Genomic DNA, 23,665 nt, shown 5'->3' with positions numbered 1-23,665 from the left:
AAATGGAGATGTGAAATTTTTAGGTTGATAATAGTCACAGTTTACACAGAGAATTTGGCAATTATATCTGTCTTTACAACTTCAGAATTTGGGTGATGTTTTGAATGGCTTCCAGTATAGTTCAAGTGACATGTATACCTCGGAAAGCCAATGGGAAAAACCCTTCCAATAAAAGAAGAACAAGAGTTGCTTAACTACGTTAGTGTCCCAGGCCAAGCATTAAAACTGAAGTTTGCAGGTGGGGTATGCCACAGAGGCCAGTTGTCTGAAGGGTTTGGAAATCGCTGTGCCTAGTTGATTGTGATGGGCTAAGTTGTGATACTGTAGTTCACTATGATTTTTAAATAAGTACTTTGGGTATACAGTGTTACAAAATGTAACTCTCAGACCTAAAAATCAAAAACCCTTTCATTGCTTAGGACTCTACCATTATTTTTCTTAGGGGAAATGGAGAGCAGATTGCTTGACATGTGTTTTAGAATCGCGCTCTTTTTTTCTTTTGTTTAGCTTCTTTTTACCAAAGCTAAAATGGAGGGAGGGAGAGAACCAGGTTGGCATGGATACATGACATAATATTAAAAATGGCATTCTGGTTTTGTATCTTTAAGTCGGAAATTTTTTACATAATGTGCAGTGGTAGCAAAACTGTCTTTTAATCAAAGTTTTAAGCTATATTCTTCAGCAGAAGAGCACCTTACAAAAATGTTTGGTGTGTTTTCATAGCTCTTCTTGAGATGGCAGCAGTTTATATTTTTTTCTTTAATGCAAGGAAAATAATTGAGATGCTACAAATGTTGAAATTTTATAAATAAATTTACTTAGTCTTATCTAACAGGTTCATTCTTGCTTAGTGACATTGGACAGCCTGACTAAACATAGACAACCTTATCTGCAAGATTCTGCATGCTCAGAACAGTTCTTCGGCTGGTGAAATGCTCAGGGAACAGCTTGTAATATTAACATTTTTTTAATAAGTATTTTCTTTTGGAGATTTTTAAGATGTGGCAAACGGGTCCTTATATAGTATTGCCAAAGCCGAGCTGCAGAGCTTGATAAAGTTGCTTTCGCTTATGTTAACTAAGGAGCCTCCTACCTTGTAAGATTATGGAGCTGTTTCAGCTTGATAATGTTTTAGGCTTGGCTAGCATATGTCACAAAAATAAACTGAACTATCACAGTGCAGCTTCTGTATTTTGGTTTTTTTCCTCGCTTAATTTCCTTACTAAATTAAAGGAGGGGGGGGGCAGCAGTGGTGCTTGGAAGTTTCACAAAGCCTAAAATTGGTGCTAAGTATTCAGTGACTTCTAATGTAAAAATTCTAGAAGTTCAGAATTCCTTTTGTTCCAGTTTCAAACAATGCAGCTTTGTTCCTAGTGTACAGAAACAAAATAAGTGAAACTAGTCAAACTTTCATTGTCCAAACTGACAGACAAATAAACAATTGCTGTTTTACTTAGCTTTTTGCTGGATTATTAGCAACTGCTAATTTTTAAGACTGTTAAAATTGGGGTTAGCATGAGAGATGCAGCTGGGGGCATTTCTTACATGAAAACAGCCCTGCTAAGAAAGGGATGCTTCTAAACTGAAGATACTTATTCTGGAATTGTAGGAATTGCTATACTAGTTTATATCGCTAGTCATCTAGTGAAAACTTTGAAGTAAGCAGTTAAAGTATTACTGCTATGAATGTTTTTTTCTGAACTTGGTGAAACTGTCTTAAGATATCTGAGCCATCACATTTTTAAAAGTTAAAAACGTAGAGTTCAGTGTCATCATGAATATGTTAAACTTGACTTGGAACAGTCTTGATAGGTTGTGGCACCATTTTAGGATGGTTGGGGAAGATGTGTTTTTGTGTGGTGCTGGTGGCATGGTTTTTTCTAGCCTCGGTTTTGCTTTGAGTCTCAACTTCATAGAAAGGCCTTTCCTTTGTATATTGCAAGAGTAGACTAGAAGTTATCTTGAGTAATTTTTTTGTCCTAGTTCTCTTTTAAGTAAACAGCCCCAAGCATCTGACTTCCCATGCCTCTATTCAGTATAGCCACTTATCTCTCAACCAAGTTTTAGTCATACCTTCTTTTAGAGATGGCGTGATCAAAACTAGATGCGGACTAAATAATGACATAACTGATATTTTTTCCTTTGTACATTTAGACATTTTTGTTTATTTGACCATGTTGAGCAAAGGCATTGCACTGTGTAGAAGAGTGCTCCTGCCTCTTTCCCAAATTGATTCTGTGAAGTTATGATTGTAAAATGTTTCAGAGCCCCTAGTTTGATGGGGTAACCAGTGTTAGTTCCCCTTCTGTAGAGAAATTTCACCTTCAGTGGCTTCTCTGAAGTTCCTAACACCAAAAGTACTGATAAGCTAAGACTTCATGTAAGACTTAATCTTTCTCTTCTCACCTGTTTCTAATTACTAAACAATGTGGTAAGCTTGTAAACTTAGATATTGTGATTACTGTTAGTATTTTAGTCTGAAAATTAAGGTTTTATCCTACCCAATTAATATATATATGTGTAGTCCCCTTTTTTGAGACAGGAAGCTTAATCCTTCTGAAAGGTAAAGTTAACAGTCTGTTCTTACACATTTTTCTTGACCCATTCAAGGTTCTAGGAGAGAGACTAGTGGGAGGTGACACCCTTTGAAGGAGCTGCCATGTTAATTAAATCTGTTAGATGTCTTAATATTTCTTTATCTTCTGTACCTGATAACTACAAACCAGGCCATTCTGCCAATCTAATCTATCTGATCACCTCAAATGCCTTTAAAAAAAAAATTTAGTTCTGACACAGCAAGTGGTGTTTAATGGGATTGTGTGTGGTCAGTAGCAGTCCCACCAGTTATTGTTTGTTGCTTTGGTATTCTTTTAGGTAGTACGGTCTTTGATGCTTCAAAGTATATCTTCCTCTTGTCTCAGTACCTTACCTCCACTGCTTAATTGTGGTGCCACCATCACAGTATTAGTCCACTAAAAGAAGGTTTCTCCCTACTATTGGACAGACTAAAACTAGAAAGAATAAGAATTAAGTGCCTGAGGCTTAACTTATTACAAGAATTACCTGTTCTGCCAAATGTGCTAAGTAATGTATGTGACCAACCAGCTGGATGTGGCTTAGCTGTGCATGTAGAGAAGGATAAGCAAGTGGAATGCTGTTTCGGAGTCTGTGAATGAGCATATCTAAAAAGCCAATAAATATTTTTGTCCTCTTGTCTGCTTTAGAGTAGGTGTTCAGCTTTGTTAGTTTTTGATGTTTTGTTACCAGTGGGTGTTGCAGGGGGTGTGGAGAAGTAAGTGAAATGAATCTCTGCTTGAGGTGTATCTTAGAATATATAAGGAACAGCTCAAGTTATATGGACTCGTTTAATTTTTGTCTTAGTACTGGGGCAAATGGGCTTCCTTCTTAAGGAAGCAAAACACACTATCTTCACTCCTCATCTTAAAACATAAAGTATTTGGCTTTTTTAGTAAGTTTTTACACTGTCTAGAATAGCTTATTGAAATTAATTTTGCTTGTCCTACACATAAAGGAGTCTGTGACCTGATGTTAGTGTCCTATTTAATATGTAGTTAACATACTATAATAGTGGAACATTTGTTCTTTCCACTATGCAAAACAAAATTTCTCCAGTGAATGAATTACTACCTAATGTAATGGCAAGCAAGAAATAAAAGCTTTCCTTATAAGCTTTTTATCCCTAACTTGTTGTTACAAGATAAACTAAATGAGTTTTAATTGTGCTTCCCTCATGCAGTGTGCTTCACTGACAAAGATGTATCATTAGCATAATACAGTCTCACCATTTCTGCCTCTTGGTATTTCTTGTAATGCTTAAAAATGTTGTGCGATGAAGACTAGAAAAGGCATCTTTTTTTTTTTCTTTGATGTAGTAAACTATTTCATTCTTCCTGCTTCTACGTGTGGTGAGTATTTTGAAAAGATTTTAAAAAACAAAATAGAGGAGAAATCTCCAAATGAACAAAAGAGACCGAATCTAGAAAGTGAAACTCTGTATACAAGAGACTGCATCACATATGCCCTTAAATCTAGGAAAGAGAACTTTAAGTGTGTGTGTGTCTGTGTGTGCACAAAATAAATCAAAATGAGAAGTAACTTGTATTTATGGTTTTAACTTTTTAGAGATGGTGGAGCCAGGACAAGATCTGTTGCTTGCTGCTTTGAGTGAGAGTGGCATCAGTCCAAATGATCTATTTGATATTGACTCTCCGGACGTGGTTCTTGCAAATCCAGCACCAACTCCAGCTGTTCAGCAGGTTAAAACAAGAACTTAGTTGTTTTGTAGAGGACATAAGAGCTTGTACTTGATGTATTGTGGAGGGAGGTGTGGTGTCCATAGCAAACGGTTAAAGAATGTGGAGTTTTCATAAATTTCTTGCTTTGTGGTATTGAGATTAGAAAACAACTTGCAAATTAATTTTTAACTTTTATACAAAAACCAATCTAAAATACACCATTGAGGTCAGTATAAACATAAATATACTTAACTTCTGGACATTAAATGGGGGTGTGCTGTCATATATCCATGGAGAACTCTAATATCACTGGAGTCTAGCTGCTCTCCTATAAAATGTGCAAAAAGTGTAATATAATTGGTGTTTAAACTCCATGACAGCATTCAATCTGCAAGAACATAATGTCAGACATAGACTGGGAACAGTAGTATGTTGAACAGTGACATCATGAAACTAATTACGTTTTCACCACAGTTAAACATACAATACCTTGTTAGTTAATGTCTTTGAATGTGAAATCAACCATTTGATCTTTATTTTCAGTGAAACCTTTGTTAATGAGCACAGTTAAGGACTTCCCCATTAACTTCCATTTTATGGGCGGATATTTAGTCTTAAGGTTTTTTCCGGAGTGTTTCCTGATGCTTACTTTCTTTCCTCTGCAGTCAGTGCCACTTAGTGCATTAGAACTAGGCTTGGAGACAGAGGCCACAGCTGCTGTGAAACAAGAACCAGAGACTGTATCAACTCCAGCCTTATTAAATGTTCGGGTAAGAACTGGTACTTCGGGATTTTGAATGTGTACGTGTGGTGGATTAATCCTGGCTGCACACCAGGTGCCCACTAAGCCACTCTGTCACTTCCCCTCCTCAACTGAATATGGGGAGAACAAAAAATAGGACGAAAGGGTTGTGGGTTGAGATAAGGACAGGGAGATCAGCAATTACTGTCATGGGCAAAACAGACTCAACTTGGGGAAATTAGTTTAATTTATTGCCTGTTAACAATGGAGTAGGATAATGAGAAATAAGAACAAATCTAAAACCACCCCCTCCACCCCTCCCTGCTTCCTGGGCTCAACTTCACTCCAAGCATCATCACACGTTGTTTCTGCTGCTCCTTCCTCCTCACGCTCTTCCCCTGCTCCAGCAGCTCCTTCACAAACTTTTCCAACCTGGGTCCTTCCCACGGGCTGCAGTTCTTCACGAACTGCTCCAGCATGGGTCCTTTCCACAGGGTGCAGTCCTTCAGGAACAGACTGCTCCAGCGTGGGCTCCTCTCTCCATAGGGCCACAGGTCCTGCCAGGAGCCTACTCCAGCGTGGTCACAGCCTCCTTTGGGCATCCACCTGCTCCAATGTGGGGTCCTCCACGGGCTGCAGGTGGATAACTGCTCCATCATAGACCTCCATGGACTGCAGGGGGACAGCCTGCCTCACCACAGGCTGCAGAGGAGTCTGCTCTGGTGCCTGGAGCACCTCCTCCCCATCCTTCACTGATCTTGGTGTCTGAATAGTTGTTTTTCTCACACGTTCTCACTTGTCTTTGCCAGTTGCTGACTGCGCAGCAGTTTTTACCCCTTCTTAAATAGGTTATTACAGAGGCAGTACCAACATTGCTGATTGGCTCAGCTTTGGACAGTGGTGGGCCCATCTTGTAGCTTGGTGGAAATGCCGGTATTGGATGTGGGGGAGGTTTCTGTCATCTTCTCGCAGAAGCCACCCCTGTTGCTTCCCTGCTACCAAAACCTTGCCACATAAACCCAATACAGTTTATTAGTAAAATGTAACAAAAGAGGTGGGACTGTAAAATGCCACTTGGCCATTGTCTCAGTTCTACTTGTACTGAGACTGTGAAAGCTTAGTGTACCTGTGGGTTGATAACAATTTCTATGACAAAGAGCACAAAAGAGGACAAAGCAGTATGCAGAAAAACATTTTAAGGTGTCCCATGTGCCTTTTAATTCCCCTGCATGCAAATACTGGGGATAGGGAGGTTATGTAAACTTGTCTCCTATATCTGAACTGTGTACCACCTTTTCTAGCTGCAGATAATTATCAGCACCATAGTCTGGTGGTTGCACCTGAAATGAGAATATAAAAAGCAGATCTGCAGGAAGGTCAATGTAGTGCAGCATGTCTGAAAGGCTGCGCGTATACTTTAAGTAATCCAACCTATTTACTCTGGCAATGGTGCAGCTAGTTTATATATTGGAAATTCTCTTCAGCTCAGGGTTCCTGTACCTGTAGTAGTACATATGGCGATATAGTGATAGTCAGGCACTTCTTGCTCAGGGTGTTGTACCACAAGATAATTACTCCAGCATCTTCAGCGGATTATGTGAAGACATTTCATATTGCAAATCTTTTTAAAACTGGTGAATTCTGTGCTCGATGAAGGTTAATAAAAGTGCTTTTTTTTCACTGTCCTCTGAAAATTTCCCTGTTTCTTTGTTGTTAGCAACCACCATCCACCACAACCTTTGTGCTGAATCAAATAAATCAGCTTCCAACTTTGGGGACTACAATAGTGATGACAAAAACAACACCTGTTACAACGACGAGGCAGACTATCACTGTAGCAAAAATCATTCAGACCAGCACAACTACTCGACCCTCAGTTGCAGCACCAGCAGTACGCAATGCCTTGACCACTACACCTTCAAAGGACCAGATTCAGCTGAAAGATCTGCTCAAGAATAATAGTCTTAACGAACTCATGAAATTGAAGCCACCTCCTAATATTGCCCAACCAGTAGCAACTGCAGCAAGTGAGTTTTCTTTTTTCATAATTACAGTGTTTTAGACAAATAGTGAAATAATATAATATGAAGATCTTTGCACATCTTGCATTTTCATTGATTAGTACAATATCACAGTAAAATGAAATGGTCCAGAAAACCTCATAAATTCTATGCTAACTTTAGTAGTGTTAGAATTCAGGGTGAAGTAATACAAAATAGCAGGCTTTAAAAAAAGTTTAAGCTCTTGATTTACTGCAAGGAATGAGGAAAATGACATTTTAGATTGCAGCTGGCAAATTGGTAGAATTCATAAACATTACTGAAGTTGATTTAGGTATCTTAAGTCCACATCAGTTTCTGTTCTACTGTATGCTTGCTGTGGAAATATGACAAATGAGTACTTTTTTTTTTTTTGGCATCTTCCAAACTAGATTTGTAGTAAATGCTAGTACTGCTATGGTAGGGTGTTTCTGAAAAGCATCTCCTGAGAAAGAAAATCTCTGTCCCTGTATGTTTCGTGTGAGGCATCAGATCTATTGTTTAAAAACTTAAGTCCTAAAAACTTGCTGTTTGTTTCCATGTTACTTCTTAAATGTGGTGTTAAATGCCACAAGTATTTTGTTACCACACTCCAAATCTTCATTTTGTGATTCCTTTCATAATCTTTCCTTGTATGTTATTTCTAATATGTGGACAGCTTACATGGTCATCTTAATATAAGGGAAAAGCTGCATGTGTGTGTTTTATTTGATTCTTTCAAGTTATTTTGGTTTTAGCATGAGGTTAAGATCAGACTAGCTGAGTTTGAAAATATCTCTATTGCTGCTTTATCTGAAAGGTTGCAGTGTTTTTCTGGATTACTGTATTTTCATTGTCTCTGAAATAAAATTGACTGATTTTTTTTTAAAGGCGGGGTTGGAAGTAACCTATTTTTTCATATGCAGATAGAGTGTGCAATAAATGAAGCTGTCTTAGGACTGAAACAAAAAGAAAAATGTGCCTCCTTGTTTCATTGCTTTCTGTCAGGGAGTGGTTGACAAAAATTGAAGTTGAGACACCAACTGAAGCTGGGGTGGGGGGTAAAGGAGTGAGGAAGAGGAGGGTGAGAAGGTTTTATATGACTAACTTATCCCCTTTGTGCTAAATGAAAACACATAGAAGCATGTAAGTAATAGGTAACATCAATACACAATAGCTGTTGTAGTAGCTCAGCTGCAGAAAATAATTGAATCTGTAGCTTCTGTATTAAGTGACAAGGGGACATGCAACTTCTAGAACTGCATTTCTAATCTTATTTGTGTGCTTGTGTTTCTGGATCTTTCTCTGTGCTTTTGGAAAAAAAAATTGACATACTGTAGAAGATTCAAGGGCAGAGAAGCTCTTGGAAGGAAACACAGTCTTTTCATATAATTCAGGCAGCAAGAGTTCTAGATTGGAAAATACTGAAAAGTTAAATTATGCAACCTCTTTGAGGAAAACTTTGTGCAATTAATTGTTTTTTAGAGGCAATTGTGCTAAATCTATTACATGCATTGACAGTCAACATGATGGAACCTTGAGAGCTGCTTTCAATGTTTTACATCTATCCTTGTGTAATTTTTTTTGGTTTTGTACTGAGCCCTATTGCCAGTTGCTTCCAAATGTGGCTGAGGGCAGGAAAGTTAATAAATCGTCCTCCTGAAGGATCGTGTTGTAAACTTCAAACAATTGAGTCCAAAGTGTTGACTTTTTGTTTTACAGAAATAATTGTAGTTTCTCCTAAGGTGGTAAATGCCACCAGACCAGGTAAGTTCATTTCTGTTGAAACACTGGGCTTTCTGGTTTGTTGTTAAACTTCAAAGGCTCACAGGATGGAGTATATCTAAATACAGTGTGTAGATTTGGTGAAGGTCCAAAATAATTTTTTTTTAAATATTGAAACTAATACACAACTGTCAGATGCAGGGGTATTGCATGGGAAGTTTCTTCAGTCAAAGAAGTAACAAGATTTAACTCCTTGCTCAGACTTTTTAATTTGGACAAAAATATTGTGTTCTTGAAGTGTCAGTGTGCTATTGGACATTTTAAACTTCTCTTCCAGCTCATTAATAGAGAAGGATGTTAATTTGAGTCGATGTTTGGAGGGAATTCCTGTAAAACACAGCTTTTCTTTTGTAGCTGATCTAAGCAATGGTGCAGTGAAGAAGGAGGCTTCCACAAAAGAGGTAGCAAGAATATGGATAAATGATATTAAAATGAGAAGTTTTTCACCTACTATGGTAAGTAGTACAAATGGTTAATTTGCCAAATGAATGTATATTTTATTGGCACCAATCACCTGTCACTAGTTTCAGTAGTTACTCATGTATGCCTTTTGTGTGGTAGAATTGAGTGCATCCCTTTGTTCAAAAGGTTAGTTTCTCCTCTAGATAAATAGTTGGTTAGGTGGCTAAAACTAACAGCTGTGTAGAGCAGACTACCTATATAGTAAATGACAATTTCAAGAAATTACTGTCCTTAACAGAACCTCATTGTGTGGACAAAGAAGGGTCTGCTCCAGTTAAAGTTGATAAGCATATCACTTGCTCTGTGTTTTTAAGACATTTTCTTTTAAAATAGCCCCATTCATATAACTGGCAATGAGGAAACTAAAAGACTTTCTCTACCATGGCTGACCTTCTGGGCAGTTTGATTTAAGATGTAAATTGAGTATCATTCAATTTTCTAAATGTAATAAAAATACATTCTGATGCTGTAAATGCTTGAGTTTCAGCATCTTCACTGATAGCTAGAATCAGGCTGAAGTTTATGATGAACAGTGCTCCTTAACGACTGGCATACAAAAGGATTTTTCAGATTACTTTTTTTATATTAAACATTAATTTATTAATTGTGGAAGATTTTTGATTTGTCATCTAGCAAGTACTTTAAGAATATTCATATATTTACATTGATCAAGATCACAGTAAAAAATGGGTAACTGTCAGGTTTCAGAGAATACTGGATAGAACTGTGGCTATTGTAACCTTTCCCTGAAGTTGTGAAATTACGTAATGAATGTGAAACCACAGGAGGCTTCATGGGAGTACTTGAAAGTTAGGTTTCGGCTGTTAACTAGCTGTTGTGTCTTCAAGGCAGTTTTCTTTTAAGTCATAGTTTGGATTTAATATGCTGTAAGAAGTGTTCCTTTTTTAGTTCTGCTTATGTGAATTTGGAGTACTCAAATCTCCTTGCAAAGGAGAGGAACTTCCCTGACTTTGTGTCTTTTGAAGGGTTGTTCAGAGTATAAGAAATCTACATTTCTGTCTGTAGTTTTCCCAGCTGCTCACTGGTTCATCTAGTACATGTGTTAAAACATTCAAGTGCAAGTTTGTGCTCATTTAATTTCTCACGTTCATTTCCAGGATGTAGAGTATTAACAATGTGGTGTTTGGCTAATGCAGGTATTTCTGTATTCTAGAAAGTGCCAGCAGTAAAAGAAGAGGAGGAACCTGAGGAAGAAGATGAAGAAGAAATGGGCCATGCAGAAACTTACGCTGAGTATATGCCAATAAAATGTATGACCTAATGTTTTGTTACATCAAAAGGCTGAAATGTTTTGAGAGCTAATTTGTTATTTACACTTCTGTAGTTACTAACACCAAAACCCAGATTGGTTACTATCTGAATCAAGTAAAAAGGGCCTGAATTTGGGGTGGGTTTTCCTAGGAAATTTTTCTCTTCTATAGCACTTAGTTTTGGAAGGTACGCAGATTCCTTTTAATAGAAAAGAAATTCTTTAGTGTATCTTTGAGCAGTACTTGTTTCAGAAATATGATTGTGAACCAAGATCAGGCTTTTTTACCTGTATTAAGATGCTTTGTGCCTCAGCAGAGGAAATTTTGTAAAGGTATTAAGTGGTCACTGCTACACTTAAGAATCTAGTTTTGAGTCTTTTGGTGTGAAATTAACCTAAGCACATTCTTCCTGCATTGTTCCTGACTGACTTTAGAGCTGTTTGGTTTTTTTAAGTGAATCTTTTACTGCCTTTAATTGCCATCTCCTTTTTTCTCCTTTCTCTTCTTTATTGTAATAGGTGACAAAAAACTGTTATAGGTACATTGCTGACCTGCCATAAAAGCAAGGCAAAAAATTTTGCATAGAGTTTGTAAATAAATGGTTAATTTTTATTGTCACTGATGAGATCTGTCAGCAATTAAACCATGTCTGTTCTAAATCTTTTCTCCTCTCATACTGCTTAAAAACAGCACTATATAAATAGCGAGAGGAATGTTGCTTTTGTGATTCTGGCATCTTGAGGCTACATCTGGCCTTTTGGAAAGGCAAGGTTCTGACCAGTTTTTCTCAACCATGTCAAGTACACAAACGCTTTAATTTTGTATGAACTGAATTTTATCTAATTTCATAAAAATTTGAGGAAGGTGGTGAGAAGAGAAAGTTAAGATTGCAGTTATGTAAATTCAGGTTAATGTATTCCTTTTTATGCGATGCAGTTTAACACTTGACGTACTCTTGCAATGAAACATAGTTGTTCTTGAGTTCAGCCTTTGCAATGGACAGCTGTAATTTGTTTTGGTAAATATGACAACCTGTGCTGCAGCAACAGAACTCTGTATTATGTTTTCATCTTCTCCCTTCCTCCCCCTCCCTTTTCAACCAGTAAAAATTGGCCTACGTCATCCTGACCCAGTAGTGGAAACCAGCTCGTTATCCAGTGTAACTCCTCCTGATGTGTGGTACCAGACATCAATATCGGAAGAAACAATTGATAGTGGCTGGTTGTCAGCTTTGCAACTTGAAGCAATCACTTATGCAGCCCAGGTATGCTAGACATTAGTACAGCTTAAAAACTAACATAGAATTGAAGAGGAACTACCATCTGACAAGTGCAGCTATGTCAGTTTTACAAGGAGATAAAATAATAAGAGCTTAAAGGTTTGAGTTGCATTAGAAGGCAGCAGGTGAGCTTCAGTTGAGATACATGTGAGGTAATACACGTAGGAAAGCTTTGTCTACGCCACTTCCATGATGCTGATCTCAAACTGTCTTAAAAATTAAGAAGGATATCTTGGTTATTATTTTTATTTTTCTGAAATAACTTAATGGCTGCCGTAGCAGCAGGCTAAGAAAGCCAATGCTGTTTGGCGTTATTGGGAAGGGTATAGGGAACAAGACTGGGTGTTATTTTGCTGCTGTATTAAACTTCAGTGGGCCCACATCAGATGTTCCGCTGTGCTCTGTGTGTCAGGGAGGAAAGTAGTGAAGTTAGAGGACATCTAAAATGGTCAAAGAAGGGAAGAAGTTGCCTCATGAAAAGAGACTAACAAGGCTGGGATGCCTCAGGCTGGAGAGGAGGAAAACGAAGGGGAATGAAATGAGGGTTTACATAATCAAGAAGGCAGTGGAATCCCACAAAACAAGAACAAAGCAGAATTTGGTGAAACTGGTAGGAGATTGGTTTAAAATGGATAGAAGAATACTTTTTTACATAGGCAGTGGATGTCTGGGTCTTGCTGCCACAAAAGGCTGTGGAGGTGCATATCAGTGGGTTAAAAAAAAGCAGCCAGTCTGGTGGTAGGCACTAAAAGAATTAGACATGTACAGCAATTTTACAGCAATTCTAGGTGCTGAGGGAAGGAGGGGGAGAATGCATCACATGAAACGGGCTTATATGCTCTCCCAAAATAAAATCCTCTCTTCCTGCTGTCAGGAGGCTGCTTGGCTGGGTGGACCACTGGTCTCATCCAATAGGATGTTTCTTGTGTTTGCTCATTTCTGACAATCCACAGTGATGTGTTCTGGAGAATGGGTACAACGTTTTTTGTTCTTTCTCCTACAGCAACATGAAACATTCCTGCCCAATGGAGACAGAGCTGGATTCTTGATAGGTGATGGTGCTGGTGTAGGAAAAGGAAGGACCATAGCTGGAATAATCTATGAAAATTACTTGTTAGGCAGAAAAAGAGCAGTCTGGTAAGTGTCAGGATTTGTTAGAGCAGACACTGTAGTGACTATAGTACTTAAATTCAGTGTAATCTGTCTTCCAACAAATGTTCTAGCAACTGCTTTTTGAAATTCTGCTGTAACTTACAGATTATATGCTTTGTTTTATATCTTCAGGTTTAGCGTGTCAAATGATCTGAAATATGATGCTGAAAGAGATTTGAGAGATATTGGAGCAAAAAACATATTGGTTCATTCATTAAACAAGGTGTGGAAACTTTTTACTATGTACAGTTGAGACAAAACTTTAGGTACGCTTGTGTGACCAGTTGTGCATGTTGACTGTTTTAAGAGCAAGAATGTACTAATTTCAATAAATTTGCTGTCTAGGTCTTGTTTGACAGGCCTTAATCTTATGAAGAACCACACAGTGCTTTAAGTTATGTAAATAGGCCCCTTGTAGGATTAAGTCATAGCATGGGATATTTTTTTTTTAAATTACTCTTCAAGCCACTACTGACACTACTAGTAGAGTATTTTCTAGAAGTTGAAATATTCTTTAAATCTTTTAGGCTTTGTAGCATTTGAAATTTTTCCTATCTCCCAGTGCATATTTTACATGTAATACATTTTGTATGTAATTCTTGAATAATAGACTTTCTCAGTATTTTATTAAAGCAGCAGTAATGTGTACAGATATTTTTGGAGGCTGCACCTCTGCTCAGGATTAGCCACTTACATAAATTGTGAAGTGTGATTACTGGTTGAATTCACTGAACTTAGTCTGTTTTAAGTTAGTGTTTTTGCTTTGTGACATCTTAATTTCTAAAATACAGTAAAGCTTTAGAAATTTTCATTAATGGTAGCTCCAAGGGATGCACTGAAACTAAACTCTTTAATTGTATTTAAGTTAACCATGTAGTCAAAGAATGTGGCTATTCATCTTTTGAGGCCTCAGATCTAGTCTTCCTTAAATATATTGAAGTAAGGCCCTGTATGACCCCTTAACCACATTACCATATGCCAGCTGTGCCCTAATCATGATGTAGGGATACAGGTGGTTCAAACTGTACACACCTTAACCTTAAGACTACCAGCATTCCTTAATCATATGGTAGGTGGGTTGAGGAGGGATCTCTTGAGTAATTTCTGTAACTTCTTATCTTTTTATTGCAGTTCAAGTACGGGAAAATTTCTTCCAAACATAATGGAAGTGTGAAGAAAGGTGTCATCTTTGCTACCTATTCTTCTCTTATTGGTGAAAGTCAGTCTGGTGGTAAATACAAAACCAGATTAAAGCAGCTTCTTCACTGGTGCGGTGAAGACTTTGATGGAGTTGTATCCTTTATCTGGACTTCAGTTGATTATAACCAAATTGCTATTTAAGCTTACATCTTTAAAGACAATCTTGTATTTTTATTAGCTGGTGTTTTTAGTACTGGTTTTTATTCATGACAGTAATGGATTGCACGCATGCTCTGACATTAGACTTGAAGTTTTATAAACTTTGTGCCAAATCTATTACCACCATATTGTTGCCACACAATTCTGGTACAAGAATGAAGCTTCTGTTTTTTCTGTAATGAACACATAAAATAATGATGTTTAAGAACCTTAAGTTTACACTGACTTTTTTTCCAGTGAATTCTTAACAAAAATTTTTTTTCAGCATCAACAGCATTTTAAAGAACTCAAGTGTTGGTAATTGTGCTCTTAAATACTTACTAGCTAAATATTTTTCCCAAAGGTTTTAGTGAAAAATGACCAGTGTCTTTTTGAGTTTACAATTTACTGCTGCCACCTATTGTAATTAGCAGATTTCCTTGTCTTCTGTTTTAGCTCCCCATTCTAAAATAAGTGGGACAAAGTTTTTCCTTAATCACGGTTCAGATTGTATTTGATGAGTGTCATAAAGCTAAGAATCTGTGTCCTGTTGGTTCATCAAAACCAACAAAAACAGGTCTGGCTGTGTTGGAACTTCAAAATAAACTTCCGAAAGCCAGGGTTGTTTATGCTAGTGCCACAGGTATGTACTACTTAGTGTGCGTTAAATGTCTCTGTATGTTTTTACTGGCAGTGGTACAGAGTGTGTTCTTCTCCTAGGTGCATCTGAGCCAAGAAATATGGCATATATGAACCGTCTTGGAATATGGGGTGAAGGAACTCCATTTAGGGAATTCAGTGATTTTATTCAGGCTGTTGAAAGAAGGTAATATTTAAAATAACTATAGCAAGAATGCATATGGTTGTGGTTGACTGTACTTTCCAGTTCCTTTGTCTTCACTCACTTGCAGTCCTCTGCAAACTTGTCCTGTCACACTAAGAACTTTCTGACTCTAGCTTCTAAATCTAGAAGAAATTTCATTTATCTTATGTGGTGAAAAATGGGATGTTTCCCTCACAAAAAAATTTGAGAGCTTCAGAAGCTTGCTGGGAAAACAGCCCTCTTAAAATGTGGGTGTTATGAAATGAAAATATGTTGCTGCTCATCATTCAAACACACTATGTACTGAATATGCTCAGTATAGTTGATGTCTCACTATATGCAGAAGTCCTCTAATGTTCATGCATTCAGTTTAGGCAGTTTAACAAGAAGTCTTGTTCTTGTTCTTTCTTGCATAAGAACCCAGTTCAGAAAAATTATGTATGCTGTTGCAAGGTAATTTGTATTTCAGAACTTATTAAAAAAAACTAAGTGTGAGAGGTCAGTAGAAAATGCAACTGCTACATTCTTTGGTAGGTGAGCATCTTAATATATTGTGTTTTGCCTACTTAAAATTTTGAACACTTCAGAATGCTACAGTAGGGCTTAGTATGCATCTTCTTGCATGCCATCTACATGATGCATGATTTTTCTAGACTGTGCAAGTGTAGTCTCCACTTCATTACTGAGTACATATCAAATAAGCAATAATGAAATTACAGGCCCAAGCTTGTGAGTAGGTTAGCTTTGCAGTTGACTTGAGCTCTCAAGGTGTTGCTAAAAGTGTGTTGCTGTTGAAGAGAACCTAAGTTACCTACTAGTTTAATTCATACAAGCACAAATCTGAATAGCTTAATACAGTTTGTATTTATTATTTTAAATCTCCAGTGGAGTTTATAAAATTGCAGTGCAAGATTTGGTATATATTTGGACCAACTTCATTATCCAATTACAGTTTGTAAGGTACTGTTCTCCTAATGCATGCTAGGTCATTTGGCAAAAAGTAACTATTTGAGTGTTTATACTGCCTGAGATACACTTAATACTCATGAGGCAGGGGTATAGTTTTATGTGAAGGCTAAATTTCAAGAGCCCCTGATCAGATGTGTTTAATGAAACAGTACTAATGATTTTGAAAACATATTCCTTCACATTTGAAAGCATGCCATTTTCTTCTAAAGCACTTCTAAGGTTTTTTTAACAAATGCTTGCTCTTGAAAATTCTAATATTGACTTAATTTGTTCCTTTATTTTAGAGGTGTTGGTGCCATGGAAATAGTTGCTATGGATATGAAGCTGAGAGGAATGTACATAGCAAGACAGTTGAGTTTTTCAGGTGTAACTTTCAAAATTGATGAAGTTCTGCTTTCACAGGAGTATGTTAAAATGTACAATAAATCTGTGAAACTGGTAAGAATGCCTTTTTAAATTTGCTTTCTTACTGAGTTCTGAGAGGTTGGAGTTACTTGGTTTAAACTTGAATGCTCCTGAAATAGCCTGTTGAGAGACAGGAATGGCATCTTCTTGTCTCATCTTAGTGTAAAGATTTCTCTATTTAAGACTTGGTAAAAGCTGTTAATTCTTGTTCTGAGTCAAAAGCTACAGTTTTGGGTGCATCTTCCAGTATCATGCCAGGTCTACTGCCTTCTAGCAGTACTTCAGAGACTTTGGTCATTGTTGCCTAAGATGCTGTCACCTGTCGGTTGTGTTTTTGTGCTCCAGTCCTCCCCCTTCAGGCAACTGAGCTGAGAATAAGCTACAAAACATTAGGCTGCATGCACTTCTTCATTGAAGCAGTATGATGGAGTGGTGCTTGTAGTTAAACAGTGCAGGGTGGTAGTTTTAATCATGTGGCAGATCAAATCTAAAGCATTGAAGCTGTGGTTCCCTTCAGTGTTTTCATCTACCTACTGGTTATCTTTTTTCATGTTATTCTTAAGTGTTTCCTCCATGTGCTAAGCTGGGTGTCTTTTTCTGGAGTGCACATTCTGCTTGTACATTACCACTGCTGTATTAGAGAAAAATAATTACTCCTTGGACATAGATTAAAATGAGCAGGGTCTTTACCTGCTTAAGAGGTCCTTAAGCATGACTCTGTATTCATGTTGTATGGCTACAATAATTAAAATTTATTTTTGACAGGTGTATACCATCAGCTGTAAAGGGGCAGTTTATGAATGTTGTTTAAAAGAATCACTAAACTTGTGTCCAAATCTTATGTTACCTAATCTGGAAACAACTGGTATAACAATGTTGTAAAAACAAAGGCAGTTGTTTTTTCTTTTCTTAGGATCTTGCTTTGTACTTAATTATTGGCAGAGCTTTTTGCTTTAACCTGAATATAGTAATGGAGAAACTAGATAATTAGAAAATACTGTGTATGTTTGCATTGGTAGTAATGTAAATGTATCTGCTTTTCATTATGAGAGTAATTATCTTCTGAATTTACTAAGCCATAGCTATTTTCTTTTTTGTGAGCTTTGATGTATGATGAGTTTCCTTGACTTTGCAGTCCCATAGTACTGTAACTTTAAACTTCCCTTCTGCTTTATTTGGATATTAAACAATGTACCTGTGTAGCCTTGAAATGTGACATGTGAAGCAATTAACATTTTCTTCTTCAGTGGGTCAGTGCTAGAGAGAGGTTTCAACAAGCAGCTGATCTTATTGATGCAGAACAACGAATGAAGAAGTCTATGTGGGGTCAGTTTTGGTCAGCTCATCAGAGGTTTTTCAAGTACCTTTGCATAGCATCTAAAGTGAAGAGGGTGGTGCAGCTAGCTCGGGAAGAAATCAAGAATGGGAAAGTAAGTTGATCAAGACCTGTTTTTAAATATCTTCATTAAACGTAAAGCTGTTAGGTTTTTCTGTTTGTTTATAACACAAATATCTTCAAAAGCTTGCTACTATTAGGTCTGTACTTTATGGTATTGAAGCTATTTAATGAGCAAAAATAAACTTAGTCAGTCACCTTAGTGACAATGCCTTATATTCATTTGTCCTTTAGTGTGTTGTTATTGGCCTGCAGTCAACAGGAGAAGCAAGAACGTTAGAAGCTTTGGAGGAAGGTGGTGGTGAACTGAATGATTTTGTTTCTACAGCAAAGTAAGATTGAAGTTTGTTGGAACTGTCCTCTACAAAACTAACCTTAATACATGGTAGTATGTGTAGTAATTTGTCCTTTCATGTGTAAAACATGCATCAGCGCACAGAAAGATGGATATCCTTTAAGTACCAATATTCTTTACTTAAGCTGCCTGTACATAATATCTGACAGTATTGCTCAAGTGAACCATTGATTAGTTCCTAGTTCTACTGGCACTCTGAAATGATGTTTTCAGGTGTGAACAGCTGGTACTGTTCTACTCAAACTGGGAGGAGAAGACTTGCCAAGTGTACACTGCATTTATACCAATGCAAGTTACAGTCATGACTTCCCTCTTTTATCAGATGAGCTGGATCTAGTCCTGAGACTACCTTGCTGAAGATCTTAATAAATTAATCTGTCTGTCCTGGTTTCGGCTGGATAGAGTTAATTTTCTTCTTAGTAGCTGGTACAGTGTTTTGGATTTGGTGTGAGAATAATGTTGATAACTAAAACATCAGTGTGTTGTTGCTAAGTAGTGCTTATCCTAAGTTAAGGATTTTTCAGTTTCCTGTGCTCTGCCAGCAAGCAGGTGTACAAGAAGCTGGGAGGGAGCATAGCCAGGACAGCTGACTTGAACTAGCCACAGGGATATTCCATACCACAGGATGTCATGCTCAGTATATAAACTGGGGGCAGTTGGCCAGGAGGGGCGGATTGCTACTTGGGCATCAGTCAGAGGGTAGTGAGCAATTGCATTGTGCATCTCTTGTATTTTCTTGGGTTTTATTTCTCGTATTTGTTATATTCCATCATCATTATTATTATTGTATTATTGTTATTATATTTCATTTTACTGTAGTTATTAAACCATTCTTATCTGAACCCACAAATTTTACTACTTCTTTACAATTCTCCTCCCCATCCCACTGGGAGTGGGGAGGAGTGAGCAAGAGGCTGCATGGTGCTTAGTTGCTGGCTGGGGTTAAACTACAACACTGTCATTTAAACTCTGAGCAATAAGAAAATGGCAGTAGCAATACCACTTTATATCAAAACCAATTTTAACAAGTTATAAGTAGCAGTGCTGTAAAGTAAATGTCTCCTGCTTTTAAGAAGGTGACAAATACAGTAATATGGGTGATAATTATACAGAGTGCTTGCGTAAAAGCATTCACAAGGAATAATTCTTCAGAGAAGTCAAGCAAGCTGTTAAAACGTTACAGGTTTCTACTTTAAATCAATGCAAATTCGACTGAAGAACCCTTTTTTCTTAAACAGAGGAGTATTCCAGTCTCTTATTGAAAAGCACTTTCCAGCTCCTGACAGGAAGAAGCTGTTTAGCTTGTTGGGAATTGACTTGACTGCTCAAAGTAATAACAATTCACCCAGAGACAGCCCTTGCAAGGAGAACAAAATAAAGAAACGGAAAGGTAATGCTTAAGTTTTTACACTAATGCCATAGTGAAAATAGCAATTTTAGAGCTGCCTAAGAGTGAACTCTGGAAAAAAAAATACGGGAATGTAAATATCAGTACAATAATTCATAAAAGATGATGTATTACAAGTTCCTAAGACTTTCATTAGAAACTTCTATTAATCGATTTTAAAAATGCTGCTGAAGCAATATAACCTGTAAATTGTGGTTACTTTGCTCAAAATTGGGTTGATCTAGTAAGGGCCCATATCCCAAAATGCCTTGCATCTGTCAGACCACTTCCTGATGCAGTCATGCAAATAGCAATTGTTTTCTTTTTCTTGAGGCTCAGTAAAGAGAAGCCTAATACCACCCCCCTTCCCAAACTGATTATATTCTTACCAAAAAGTAGGTGATCATAAAAAAAACTTGGGTTTTACTTAAAACTTAGATTAGATTCTTCTAAACAGTTCTATTTTTAGAAGTTGAATATTTTGCTAGTTTGTGTGCGGTGGTGGTAAAACAAACCTCAAAAGTAGACTACAAGGTCTAAACTAACTTTTTTTTCTTCTGGGGTGATGGTTTTGATGGAATTTAGGTGAAGAAATAAGCAGAGAAGCCAAAAAAGCTCGCAAAACAGGTGGGCTTGCAGGTAGCAGCTCTGATGAGAGTGAAAGCGAGTCTGATGCATCAGACAATGAAGAAAGTGACAATGAGAGCTCCAGATTTTTGAGTTCTGGAGATGATGATGACTTCAACCCATTCAGAGATGAATCCAGTGAAGATGATGAAGATGGTAAGACAGTTTAAGTGTTTCATCAAGCAAGTAGCTGTACTTGCAGATAGTAAACATAAAGTCTTTCCTAACCATTTCAATGAGCCAAAAATAAGAGTGTTTGATAAGCATGTAGTTTAATTCTAATGAGACTGGAATTAGTACTAGAATGTTGATTTGCATCTTCAAGTGGACTTTACGCACTGGAGTTCAGGCTTTAAGTTACCTTTTATAATGAGAATGTCGTTTTTCAAAGGAGAGGATGGCTTTTTAGTAAATGCTTAAAACTTATTTTCAAAAATTACTTTATTTAACTTTAGATCCCTGGTTAATTAGAAAAGAGCATAAAAAAAATAAAGACAAGAAAAAGAAGAAAAGTATAGACCCAGATTCTATTCAAAGTGCCTTACTAGCTTCTGGTCTTGGATCAAAACGACCTAGCTGTTTTACTTCTACTGTTGGTACCACCACTTCTAGTACCAACACGTCAGGTAAGAATAAGTTTCTTTAAGGTTGATTCACTTAGCAGTTAGGCAGTGAAATTCTAAATCTTAAAGAGTCTCTCTTTAAATTTCAGCAAACAGTAACACAAACAGCAGCTTTGTAACAAGTCAGGATGCTGTTGAAAGGGCCCAACAAATGAAAAAAGAACTGCTTGATAAACTGGAAAAGCTGGCTGAAGATCTTCCACCTAATACACTGGATGAGCTTATAGATGAACTGGGTGGTCCTGAAAATGTTGCAGAGGTAGGCTGGTGGTCACATTAAGAGAAAACTGATGGGTTTTTTTCTACTGCAGCCATACATCATCTGGCTGCAGTAAATCAGTGTTGTCATTCTTCAAGGTTGCATGTGACCTAAGTATCTATTAAAGAGAACTTGTTTAGCCGTTTTAGACCGTAATCTCACAGGGATAAAAGTATAGCTTACTTCTGCTGAAAGCCTCTGAATTAAAAAAAAAAAAAAAAAAACAACCAAAAACTTGGAAGATTGTGTTAGAATACAGAGAAGAGCTCTGAATGGGTAAATAGGTTATTTCTGAGACTGATAGTTTCTTCTTGGGTGTATTTCTCTAATTAGCTGTAGTCAATTTGAAGCTGGGTATATAAAACAGAAAGCAGCTTTAGTTCATCTTCCTAGGCAATGAAGATTAAGAACCTGTATAATAAAAATGTGTTAGGGAAGAGCCTGATGAATTATTATCTCTTTTTCTCAGTAACTTTAGGAAAATGTCTTTTCGTAAGCTGCCTGTCTCTTGTCAAGTAGAAACATCATTGCAATTCAAAAGACTCTGTTAAAATCAGTGACAATCTCAGCTGTCAATTTATTTTCTTAGTACTCTTGGTAAATCCCTTATGGACAGTAGTATAATGCTGTGTCACTTCTAAATAGATATGCTTTCTTACACTTTTGAGTCCCTGAGTTACCTCTAAATAAGTGTTCCGCGTAGCAGATAATGGCATCAACCAAAAATAATCCAGGTTCTTTAATGTAGTTTTGTACTTGGAGTAAATTGCTGAATCTATTTTAAGGTTGGTGTATGAATAAATAGCATCATTGCTTGAAGTTTTTGGTCATGTACAAATTTTTGTATTGCTATAATGAGCTTGTATTCCCTTTTATTTTTAAAGATGACAGGCCGCAAAGGGAGAGTTGTAAGCAATGATGATGGCAGCATATCTTACGAGTCAAGATCTGAACTTGATGTGCCTGTTGAAATTCTGAACATCACGGAAAAGCAGAGGTTCATGGATGGAGATAAGGTAGTCCTTAAAAGAGATACAATTTAGAAAAACTTGCCAGATGCTGTAGTGACATTGACTGATTAAGCTATTCAAGTTGTGGCTCTACCATTATCCCACACTGACTTTTTAGGTACTATAAGTAAGTACTAGTTAGAAAGCATTTTCTATTCACTGCTGTGTGTGTTGTTTTTCAAACCGGTATGTTCAGTAGTTCTGTCTAATGTGGCTGCAGCATGCTTTAAAGGTCAGGCTGTAGTTTGGGTGGCCACAGAGGCCTGTGCTTAAGAGGTGTGTACACATGTGCCAAACTGAAAGCTAGCACCTCTAAGCTGGTCTTGTAGACCAGCATATGTTTAAAAGACAGATAAACCCTCCACATCTTTGTGATTCCTTTATCTGGATTACTGTGCACCTCTGCTTCCAAGAGGAAATAATGAAACTGAGAAATGAGTAAAAACCACTGACTAACTTGGTATGAAAGAACTTTCAGTGAGGGGCTGAAGGGAAAAGGTGGGGATTGTTTACCTTAACAAGGATTGAGAAGTAATGCTGGGAAGAGTGATAGCTTTTGTCCTTTACATTGCATGCTGAAATAAAATACTGACTGGAAAAATGGTAGAATTGAAGCTGATAAAAGGGGGAGGGAGGGAGGGAACCTTTCCTGTGGTTCACTTGGGACATGCTACCACAAGAGGGCAAATCAAGTAAATGTAGCTGTGGTGTGGAACTTCTGTGGTCTGTTGTTACACTTAAGGGTAAATATTCATGCTCCTCTAAGTGACTTGCACACAGTCCAAACATTTACATTCTTTCAAGGCAAATGCATTCAGATGCTAGAATGGCCATATCCTCTTCCTTACACAGTATTAGCAGCAACTTTTTGTCTTCTCTGTGTTGCTTGCTATCAGAACAAGTCTCCCTGTGTCCCTCCCCTTTTCTTTCTGAAATGCAGGCCAACATCAGAGCGACCTGCCCTTTGGAGTGGCAAGACTGCAACATATTGCCTTTTTCGTTTGCACAGAAAGGTGTTGCTGAAAAGTAAAGTGAAAACCACTCCTTTCACTCAGAAAAAATTCATTAGCATTTCTAACTCTGGTAGAGAACCATACTCTTTCTCCCCTCCCCCTCCCTTCTTGCAATAGGCAGACCAAATAACAGTGAAACCATTCCAGACCCATGTTAGTAGTAATTGTAAAATGAAATTTTTTTAGAAACTGAAAACTGAAGCTTGATCTTGGATTTGTTGCTAACTAACAACTCCTTTCTTAATAAAAGAACATTGCCATAATCTCGGAGGCTGCCAGCTCTGGTATATCATTGCAAGCAGACCGTAGAGCTAAGAATCAGAGGCGGAGAGTTCACATGACTCTGGAGTTGCCATGGAGTGCAGATAGAGCAATACAGCAGTTCGGTAAATAACTTTTTTGTATCCTTCCCCTAGCAAACTCGGTAATACTAACTGGATTTACTGCTAATTTGTGGAAAATAAGATTGACTAAGCAACCTCTTAAGGACCCTTC

The 23,665-nt window shown here is 37.4% G+C and overlaps 1 protein-coding gene across 2 annotated transcripts in view; it reads left to right on the top strand.

Annotated features, from left to right (window-relative positions):
* Positions 1-23,665, top strand: part of SBNO1 (strawberry notch homolog 1) — a 36,116-nt gene that overhangs the window by 2,598 nt on the left and 9,853 nt on the right. For both annotated transcript variants that reach the window (XM_069794808.1, XM_009927217.2), the window contains exons 2-21: positions 4,144-4,277; positions 4,922-5,026; positions 6,716-7,025; positions 9,156-9,256; positions 10,438-10,534; positions 11,638-11,798; positions 12,817-12,950; positions 13,098-13,188; positions 14,097-14,258; positions 14,811-14,946; positions 15,024-15,129; positions 16,380-16,533; positions 17,748-17,930; positions 18,131-18,228; positions 19,490-19,641; positions 20,224-20,421; positions 20,721-20,891; positions 20,978-21,147; positions 22,032-22,163; positions 23,421-23,556. In XM_069794808.1, the coding sequence (XP_069650909.1) occupies positions 4,146-4,277; positions 4,922-5,026; positions 6,716-7,025; positions 9,156-9,256; positions 10,438-10,534; positions 11,638-11,798; positions 12,817-12,950; positions 13,098-13,188; positions 14,097-14,258; positions 14,811-14,946; positions 15,024-15,129; positions 16,380-16,533; positions 17,748-17,930; positions 18,131-18,228; positions 19,490-19,641; positions 20,224-20,421; positions 20,721-20,891; positions 20,978-21,147; positions 22,032-22,163; positions 23,421-23,556 (2,929 nt within the window). In that variant the 5' untranslated portion in view covers positions 4,144-4,145. The remainder of the gene's footprint in view (positions 1-4,143; positions 4,278-4,921; positions 5,027-6,715; positions 7,026-9,155; positions 9,257-10,437; positions 10,535-11,637; positions 11,799-12,816; positions 12,951-13,097; positions 13,189-14,096; positions 14,259-14,810; positions 14,947-15,023; positions 15,130-16,379; positions 16,534-17,747; positions 17,931-18,130; positions 18,229-19,489; positions 19,642-20,223; positions 20,422-20,720; positions 20,892-20,977; positions 21,148-22,031; positions 22,164-23,420; positions 23,557-23,665) is intronic.

Source organism: Haliaeetus albicilla, chromosome 10 (assembly GCF_947461875.1).
Source record: "Haliaeetus albicilla chromosome 10, bHalAlb1.1, whole genome shotgun sequence".
NCBI lineage: Eukaryota > Metazoa > Chordata > Aves > Accipitriformes > Accipitridae > Haliaeetus > Haliaeetus albicilla.
The sequence above is the reverse complement of the archived record's forward strand: the minus strand, read 5'-3'. Positions and strand labels throughout refer to the sequence as shown.